The sequence below is a fragment of the Acipenser ruthenus genome, chromosome 5 (genome assembly GCF_902713425.1).
Source record: "Acipenser ruthenus chromosome 5, fAciRut3.2 maternal haplotype, whole genome shotgun sequence".
Taxonomy (NCBI): domain Eukaryota; kingdom Metazoa; phylum Chordata; class Actinopteri; order Acipenseriformes; family Acipenseridae; genus Acipenser; species Acipenser ruthenus.
In genome coordinates this window covers 57,848,940-57,859,127 of record NC_081193.1, presented here as the reverse complement: position 1 = coordinate 57,859,127, position 10,188 = coordinate 57,848,940, and the positions used below count along the sequence as shown (strand labels likewise).

The window sequence follows — 10,188 nt, the reverse complement described above, 5'->3', positions numbered from 1 at the left end:
ATTTTTCTGTTTACTACTTTGTGTATTTTAGCATATTTTTAGATTTGTAGTAACAAAGCCTTTTTATTCATCATTTGAAGTTGAAATGTTACAGCAATTTTGTTGAGTCTTTTCAGTGATTCAGTCCAATTGTAAACACTGAGATGTTTCAGTGTAGCTTTTCCATTGAGAGTGTAGTTGTTCTTTTGCTTTGAGATAAGAGTTTCCTTGCAAGCTATGTATGCTTTGAGAGACTGATTTTCCATCTTGCAAGTATTTTTTATAAGATTTGAGAATAGGTGTCTCTCTCTTGATTATTGTCATTCAATTGGTCAACTCTCCATCAGGTAATTTTATTGGCTGTTTTAAATGTAGGCAGGTGACATCATAACTTCATCAGCAAGATACCTCCCCATCTTACTGACAGTAATGCGATAGGGCAATGTTTTTTTTTTTTAAATACTGTACGATGCAGGCTTTCACACTGGCTGTGTAGTGAAAGAGATTCGGAAATAAACTGTGTTCCTATTTCTCTGTGTGTGCCTGGCATAAATGTACATAAACATGTACAAAATCATCATGTCAAATAATTGTTTTTATTACCATGCTCAAAATTAAATGGTATATATGTTTTCTTCACTAATAAGAACAAGAAGTTTAAATTGGTTTCTAAGTAGCCTACAGAGCACTGCCCCTTCAAAAATAAAAACAAAAAAACAGTTCAAAAGTCAAGTCACAGTGTCGAGGAAACGGGGCATCACAACGATCAGAAAAAAGCCTAGAAAACAGATAAACCTCATTTTATCCACAGTTTGCAGGAAATAAATTTAAAAAAAAGATGTTCAACAGTAGTATGAAGTATTTTCTTTAGCAATGTCTAGTTTTAGAGAAAGTGAGTTTATTTTTAACATACTAATTAAGTACACTACATCGTATGAAAAAAGTTTCAAGAAATAAAATCAATATTATTATTTTTTGAAGATGCAAGCCCACTTTTGTTTAAAAAATAAATTAACAAGTGCTGTAAGTATGTGAAGATCATAACCGAGAGTTTACAGGAACATACGATCTGTGTGAAAATCACAACCGCGAGTTTATAGTAACATACGATCTGTGTTCATTTACAAGCTCGCTCAGCTACGAAATACAAATCTCATTCGCTGACCTACATAGCTACACGTAAATGCTGCAATTTAAAGGATACTCACATATTTGTATTTTCACTGCATGACATACTGCATTTTTAAAGGAAATAAATGAAGTGTCTAACCAATTTCATTTCAAAGATTTCAAACTTTTGTTCAAATTCACGATTTTCACAATTTCCGTGACAAAATAGTAGACTTACCTATAATATAATGTAGCTTGTGTTTTTATGAAACAAAGCGTTTCTATAACGTTCCATCACGTTCATGCTAAGAAGCGCTTTGTCTTCGGTGGGCATGGGCTCCAGGCTTGCACGGTTGTAAACATAAAGCATGGTGGGATAATGTCATATTATGTCCCAGTCGATTCCGCTACTAGGAACTGTAACCGGACTATTTGAATAGTGTTTGTACACATTAAGCCTGAATAAACATGAGACGGTACTTTAGTGTGGAGGCTTTGAGCTGGACTAATTAAAACTTGTTTGAGTACAGTTCAAGATCGGTTATGTAGTGTGGACAGGGCCTAAATTGAGAGTGAAATCAGGTGATCAAAAAATGCAATATCATTGGTAGAAAACACACAGGCATGTAGAAAAATTGACAACTGAATTGTTGAAAATAGAGCAGTGGTATTTTTTTTAATAGTTGGATCTGATTATAACCTCTCATTAGTGATTTCTTAATTTGTATTAGCATGGTGATGAGCACTATGTAATTTGTATTGTTCTGTAAGTCATGAGAACTTGGGTAAGGATAATCGTAATCCTCTTTTTAGTACTGAAAACAAACATAATATCAATAAGATGGTATCTCACTGTACATTCATCATGTACCCATTGTCATATTGCATCAGGAAGTGTCAATATTATGAAGTCATTGTTTTGCTTTTCATTTTAAACAGCTGCTGCATGCAGCAAAAATGTGCTATTGTACACAAAGATAATTGCTTAAAAATGTAAGCCTTTTCCTATTTTGTTCTACAGAAACTGAAAGTGCTAAACCTGTTTTACTGGCTACGTTTTTGAGTCTGAATTCAGGCACGCAACATTGAATTTGCAGTTCAATAAGATACATGTATTCATTAAGTTAATTGATGGATGTATCAACCTGGTTTTTCAATTGTCTCAAGTGTTACATTTGATTTTTTCAAAACAGCATCTCTGTGTGGATTACCATTATCTTGCCCTGACCCCTTCTCATGTTCAAGCTAGTTCAGTATCTCACGTGTAATCTCAAATGCTTTAAGTATTATCATTTTTTCTTTCTTCCAGCTGAGTATGAACTGCATGGCTCATTATGTTGAGCCACTTTGATCTGGAATTTTTGTTCTCACAATACACATGCTTGACCCAAAGCAATCCAGCACACTGGCTAGTCCCTAAAATATAATTACTGACAGATTTACTTGTATACAGGAAATGTTACCTTGAGCCACTTTTGAGATCAATGTCAGTGTTGTAATTCCTAAGATGTTGATATAAACTGTTGTATGAGAAATGTGTATCTATCATTTTAAATATGTATGTGGTAAAAATATTTTTTATATAATTTTTAAAATACAATGGGTAACATCCAGGGGTTGGACAGAATCATTATAATCCTTTGATTGGTCATATAACATAATCTTGTTGGTTATTAAAGTATAATACAATTTACTGAACACTCCTTGCTGACATTTCTATGCTGCACTTCCCATTTAAACATATAAACCCTGGTCACCTCTAGTAACCTGTTTTTGTGTGAATGGATTGTCCATTTCATGACTGATTCTTCTGAATCTCCCTGTGGAAAGTCAGTTTACAATGGGCAAGGGCAAGGCTAGCTGATCTGATAATATTCCTTCTATCAAAGTCTGCCACAAATGACTGACGTTTCTCAAAGGTGATGACTCAAAATAAAGACATAAAAATGATGAATTGTCAAATCAAATTTACAGTTACAAAACCAGTAGTTTATTTGAATACAATCACAAATAAAAGTGTTGTTCAAAAGTGAAAACAACAAAAAAACTCCCTGCTGCTTTCCTGTTGGGCTGGTAGTGAAAATAACTTATCAGCAATCACTAAAGACCTTCTTTTCTTCTTAACCAGCTGCAGGGCTCTGGCCTTTTTTGCACATGCAAAAAGGTAAGAAAGGACCACCATCAATAGATAAGGGCTCTTGTTTTAATATCCATTTAAATACTTCCAGCATATACATTAGTGAAAATGTCAACCTGTTGCAACCAAGTAAAACAGGGTTAATGAAATTGCTGTAGGCACACTAATCCACAGGACAACCAGGCCTCCTAGACCTTCTGTACAGATCTCACTGGTATGTTATAGGGCATCTTATCACTGAGGACACGGTTTGGTAAGCTTTCTTTTTTTACATGCTGTAATCTTTTTTTCAGCAGCACTGCAGGGACTACTGATAATATATTTGGGGAAAGGAGTAATGGCACTGCATACTAAAGAGATGTAAACTGGCTCAGTTCTCAAATATTTGGACATGGCAGAGCAGATGATTATGGAGCACTTTGTGAAAGAGAGTCTTTGTTGGAGTTCTCAGGACCAGGTCTATCAGAATTTCTGCAGGAATCGGAGCACCAGGTCCCTGAGAGTGGCTCGCAGCATCTCATTGTTGTCACAGATGATGTGAGTGGAGTCTTCTTCTAGCTGGATCAGTGTGTCTTCGTCCTGCAGGTGGAGGATGTGTCCATCAGGAGTGTCTTCCACCTTCACTTCTGTGATCCCATGCTGGAACAAGGAGAGGCAAAACGATAAAAAAGAACACTGCATTGGAGTTATATTATATATACAGTGCCTTGCAAAAGTATTCAGACCCCTGACCAATTCTCTCATATTACTGAATTACAAATGGTACATTGAAATTTCGTTCTGTTTGATATTTTATTTTAAAACACTGAAACTCAAAATCAATTATTGTAAGGTGACATTGGTTTTACGTTGGGAAATATTTTTAAGAAAAATAAAAAACTGAAATATCTTGCTTGCATAAGTATTCAATCCCCACACATTAATATTTGGTAGAGCCACCTTTCGCTGCAATAACAGCTTTAAGTCTTTTGGGGTAAGTATGTACCAGCTTTGCACACAGTGTCGGAGTGATTTTGGCCCATTGTTCTTGGCAGATTTGCTCCAGGTTGTTCAGGTTGGTTGGACGGCGCTTGTGGACCGCAATTTTCAAATAGTGCAACAGATTCTCAATGGGATTGAGATCAGGACTTTGACTGGGCCACTGTAGGACATTCACCTTTTTGTTCTTGAGCCACTCCAATGTTGCTTTGGCCTTGTGCTTGGGATCATTGTCCTGCTGAAAGGTGAATTTCCTCCCAAGCTTCAGTTTTTTAGCGGACTGAAGCAGGTTCTCTTGCAGTATTTCCCTGTATTTTGCTCCATCCATTCTTCCTTCAATTTTAACAAGATGCCCAGTCCCAGCTGATGAGAAGCATCCCCACAGCATGATGCTGCCACCACCATAATTCACTGTAGGGATGGTGTGTCTTGAGGCATGGGCAGTGTTAGGTTTGCGCCACACATAGCGCTTTGAGTTTTGGCCAAAAAGCTCTATCTTGGTCTCATCTTACCACAAAACCTTTTCCCACATCGCAGCTGGGTCACTCTCATGCTTTCTGGCAAACTCCAGACGTGTTTTCAGATGGTACTTTTTGAGTAACGTCTTCTTTCTTGCCACCCTCGCATACAGGCCAGTGTTATGCAGAGCTCTTGATATGGTTGACTGGTGCACCATTACTCCACTCCCAGCCACTGAACTCTATAGCTCCTTCAAAGTGATTGTTGGTCTCTCTGTGGCTTCTTTCACAAGTCTCCTTCTTGTTTGAGCGCGGAGTTTTGAGGGACGGCCTTTTCTTGGCAGTGCCTGGGTGGTGTGATGGAGCTTCCACTTCCTGATTATTGATCCAACTGTGCTCACTGGGATATCCAAACACTTGGATATTATTTTGTACCCTTTCCCTAATCTATGCATTTGTATTACTTTATCTCTAACTTCTGTAGAATGCTCTTTGGTCTTCATTTTCCTTCAGATTCACAGCCTGACCAATGATCCTTCAACAGTGGGGTTTTCATCAAGAAAATGTCACAGCAACTTTAATTGTTCACAGGTGGAGGCCAATGGTAAGGTAATTGTGTCCTCGTTAGGGCAATTTCTTTCATCGGTGTAAACTGGGAGCTTCCACAGCACAGGGGTTGAATACTTATGCAAGCAAGATATTTCAGTTTTTTATTTTTCTTAAAAATATTTCCCAACACAAAACCAATGTCATCTTACAATAATTGATTTTAAGTTTCAGTGTTTTAAAATAAAATATCAAACAGAACGAAATTTCAATGTACTATTTGTAATTCAGTAATATGAGAGAATTGGTCAGGGGTCTGAATACTTTTGCAAGGCACTGAATATATATATATATATATATATATATATATATATATATATATATATATATATATATATATATATATATATATATATATATATACACATACAGTGCCTTGCATAAGTATTCACCCCCCTTGGACTTTTCCACATTTTGTAGTGTTACAACCTGGAATTAAAATGGATTTAATTGGGATTTTTACCATTTGATTTACATAACACACTTAACACTTTGAAGGTGCAAAATATTTTTCATTGTGACACAAAAGTTAATTAAACAAAAAAAAAAGACATTTGTTGGTTGCATAAGTATTCACCCCCGAGTCAATACTTGGTAGAAGCACCTTTGGCAGCAATTACAGCTGTGAGTCTTTTTGGGTAAGTCTCTACCAGCTTTGCACACCTGGATCCTGCAATTTTTGCCCATTCTTCTTGGCAAAATTGCTCAAGCTCTGTCAAGTTAGATGGGGACCGTTGGTGAACAGCAATTTTCAAGTCTTGCCACAGATTCCAATCGGATTGAGGTCTGGGCTTTGACTGGGCCATTCTAAGACATTCAGGTTCTTGTTTTTAAACCACTCCAGTGTAGCTTTGGCTGTGTGTTTAGGGTCATTGTCCTGCTGGAAGGTGAACCTCCACCCCAGTCCCAGGTCTCTTGCAGACTGAAACAGGTTTTCCTCTAGAATTTCCCTGTATTTGGCTCCATCCATCTTGCCCTCAATCCTGACCAGTTTTCCAGTCCCTGCCGATGAAAAGCATCCCCATAACATGATGCTGCCACCACCATGCTTCACTGTGGGGATGGTGTTCTCAGGGTGATGAGCAGTGTAGGCTTTGTGCCACACATTGCATTTTGCGCTAAGGCCAAAAAGTTCAATTTCAAATCGAAACAGGATTTGATATGGGTTTTTTTCAGCAATGGCTTTCTTCTCGCCACTCTTCCATAAAGCCCAGCTTTGTGGAGCATCCGGGTTATAGTTGTCCCATGGACGGTTTCTCCCATCTCAGCTGTGGATCTCTCCAGCTCCTTCAGTTACCATTGGCCTCTTGGTTGCTTCTCTGACTAATGCCCTCCTTACCTGGTCACTGAGTTTTGGTGGACGGCCTTCTCTAGGCAGAGTCGCAGTTGTGCCATATTCTTTCCATTTTTTAATAATGGATTTAACGGTGCTCTGGGGGATGTTCAAAGTTTGGGAATTTTTTTTATAACCCAACCCTGATTGGTGCTTCTCCAGAACTTTATCCCGGACTTGTTTTGATAGCTCCTTGATCTTCATGATGCCGTTTGTTTAGATATGCTCTCTAACAAACTCTGGGGCCTTCCAGAAATAGGTGTATTTAATCTGATATCATGTGACACTTTAATTGCACACAGGTGGACTCCATTCAACTAATTATGTGACTTCTGAAGGCAATTGGTTGCACCAGAGCTTATTTAGGGGTCACAGCAAAGGGGGTGAATACTTATGCAATCAAGACTTTTCAGTTTTTTATTTGTAAATAATTTTGAAAAATATGTAGATTTTTTTCCCCACTTCGACATTATGGACTATTTTGTGTAGATCAGTGACAAAAAATCCTAATTAAATCCATTTTAATTCCAGGTTGTAACACTACAAAATGTGGAAAAGTCCAAGGGGGGTGAATACTTTATATATATATTATATATATATATATATATATATATATATATATATATATATATATATATATATATATATATATATATACACACACACACACACACACACACACACACACATATATTCTATAGTTATTGCTTTCTCTCACCTTAACTCGAAAGCTACTTGTATTTATTTATATGTTTAGACATTTTAGAACCTCGAAATCACTTCGGGTTATCTAGCAAATGACCCCATCGTAATGTAGAAAATTAACTTTACCCAAAGCAGATCTGAAGAAGAAATGTAAATGAATAAATAAATAAATTGGATGGTTTTATAATTTTATTTAAAAGCATAAGTCTGCAATGCATTTATTGGGCAACCACATCAATGTTGGTTTTTTTTTTTTTTTTTTTAAATAGTTTGACACAATTGGGGCTATCCTGAAGAATAATTCCAACTAGTCTCGCTTTTATATGGGAAAATTAAATAACCATGGTCTGTAGGTAGAATTGTACAGTTTTTATTTTTAATAGTTTTACGTAAGATTTATAATTGTTTAAAGTTGTGGATGAACATACGAAATACGATACAGTTTGTCCCTTAAAGTAACATAGCTTTAATTTATCTTCATACAGGATCGTCTTCCATGTCATACAATATTAATAAAATAAATAAATACATTCATGTCAAAGTGAGACTACTTTGAATTACCGATCTGAGTTTTAATTATTGTCAGTGTAACCCCAAATGTGTCACACTAGGCTACTTTGGAGGGAAAATACTAAAAAACACTAAAGCAGCAATACATATTGCATGCCTATGCTTTTAAATAACATTATCAAACCATCTGATTTATTATTATTATTATTTTTTTATGTATCTATTAATATTGTATGAAACTAAAGTGGTGAGTACTGTACTGTATTAAATGTATGTTCATCCACAACTTTAAAACACTCAATCATAAATGTTATGTAAAACTATATAAAAAAAATAAAGTAAAACTATGTACAGTTCTACACATAGACCATGTTTATTTAGTTTTCATCCCTTCATATAAAAGCGAGCCTAGTTGGAATTATTTTCCAGGGTAGCCCCAGTAGTGTAAAACTATTTGGAAATAAAAAATAAAATACACTTTAATGCGGTAGCCTAATAAATACATTGGAGACCTATGTTTTTAAATACAATTACCAAACCATCTGATTTATTTAATTTCAAAAGTACAAAACGCGGGGGGGCTCCCGAGTGGCGCATCCAGTAAAAGCACTCGCTAGAGTGCAGGATGCGCTCTATAGCCTGGACGTCGCGAGTTCGAGTCCAGGCTATTCCTCAGCCGACCGTGGACGGGAGCTTCCAGGGGGCGGCGCTCAATTGGCCGAGCGTCGCCCGGGGGGAGGGAGGGTTAGATCGGCCAGGGTGTCCTCGGCTCACCGCGCACCAGCGACCCCTGTAGTCTGGCCGGGCGCCTGCGGGCTTGCCTGTAAGCTGCCCAGAGCTCCGTTGTCCTCCGACGCTGTAGCTCTGAGGCGGCTGCATGGTGAGTTCGCAGTGTGTAAAGAAGTGGGCGGCTGACGGCACACGCTTCGGAGGACAGCGTGTGTTAATCTTCGCCCCTCCCGAGTCAGCGCAGGGGTGGTAGCGGTGAGCTGAGCCTAAAAAAATAATTGGGCATTTCAAATTGGGGAGAAAATAATAAAAACGAATTGGCAACGACTACAATTAAAAAAAAAAAAAAAAAAAAAAAAAGTACAAAACGCTAGGTTATTATCATAACCCTGGTTCCCTGAAATATAAATGTAACCATTACCAACTGCAGAAAGCATAGTTCCTGCCTCAGCTGCTAAAGACAGCAAAATGACTGTCAATAAGGCCTGCTTGGTATCAGGACGGAACGGAGCAAACTTTGTCCCCATCAGGCGCGCGTGCCTGTGGGAAACTGCTGCTCAGAACTTCTCTATTCCCGGGTACGTGGCATAGAGAGGGTGATGGGAAAGAGCACTGTGCAGGTGAGGGAAGCAGAGCGCTTTGTACAGCTGCAGGAGAAACATTTTACCAGTGCATCTTTTGCATGCTGCTGCCGCCTCAGGCAGTAACAGTATCTGCTTGTCCACAGGCAGGCGGGCAACGACTAAAATTAAAAAGGCGGGCCTTGCATGTGTTACAGGGACAAAACCCAGGCATTATGCAAATAGCAAGCAATGTACCATAAGAATGTACAGTTACTGCATCAGCTTGCTAAAAACAGCAACTGGACTGTCAACAAGGCCTGCTTGGTACCTGATTGGGAATTGTAAATCCCCAGTCGGTAGCAGGTCGGAACCAGGACTGTACAGGAGTCGGTTGCAAAAATGTAAATAATCTGATTGTTTAAGACCAGCTTTTTCTTTTTAGTTGTGTATTATTTTCTTCTTTCAAAAAACTAACAAAACATTGGGAAGCTTTACACTTGGTTAATACTTAATGGATTGTCTACAAGTAGAGTTAAGTTAACATACTGTGATGGGAAAAACAGTAACTGTGTCAGTAACATTTAATTGTCAACTATCTTCTATTTTAAATGAACACACTATTGCTGTATGTGATCACATCATCAATCAATCTGAATTTCTAAAGCAATGTTGATGCTGGAATTGTAATAGAAACGCTCTTCACTATCTGTGTGAGTTTTAGACTTTCCTGCGGAATACTTTGCAATCTGAGTCTGAACATGTCTACTACAAATTTGCTGAACTAGCCACAACATGTAAAGGTCTCTGCATATGTAATTCTTGATCTCCGTTTTTCCTTTGGCAACGAAAGATGTTATTGAAGCGCTGGTTTTCTGAGCGTCACTGGTTGGTTTTTGGTGTTTATGTGTTCTCTCGTGCTTACCACAAACATCATCATTCTTGCTCCCATGTCCCATCGTTAAAATCAGTTCTTACATAAAGCATGTCTTTTTCCAACATTGCTTAGGATTATGTGAGAATATGTGGTCCAAGAAGCTTGAAATTTGCATCAATATATAGATATATTTTTACCGGACGAGG

General features: G+C 37.8%; 1 protein-coding gene across 2 annotated transcripts in view; it reads right to left on the bottom strand.

The window, feature by feature from the left end:
- Window positions 1–3,056: 3,056 nt before the first annotated feature.
- Window positions 3,057–10,188, bottom strand: part of LOC117402251 (integrator complex subunit 9) — an 87,211-nt gene continuing 80,079 nt past the window's right edge. For both annotated transcript variants that reach the window (XM_034003215.3, XM_034003216.3), the window contains exon 17: window positions 3,057–3,865. In XM_034003215.3, coding sequence (XP_033859106.2) covers window positions 3,689–3,865 — 177 coding nt within the window. In that variant the 3' untranslated portion in view covers window positions 3,057–3,688. The remainder of the gene's footprint in view (window positions 3,866–10,188) is intronic.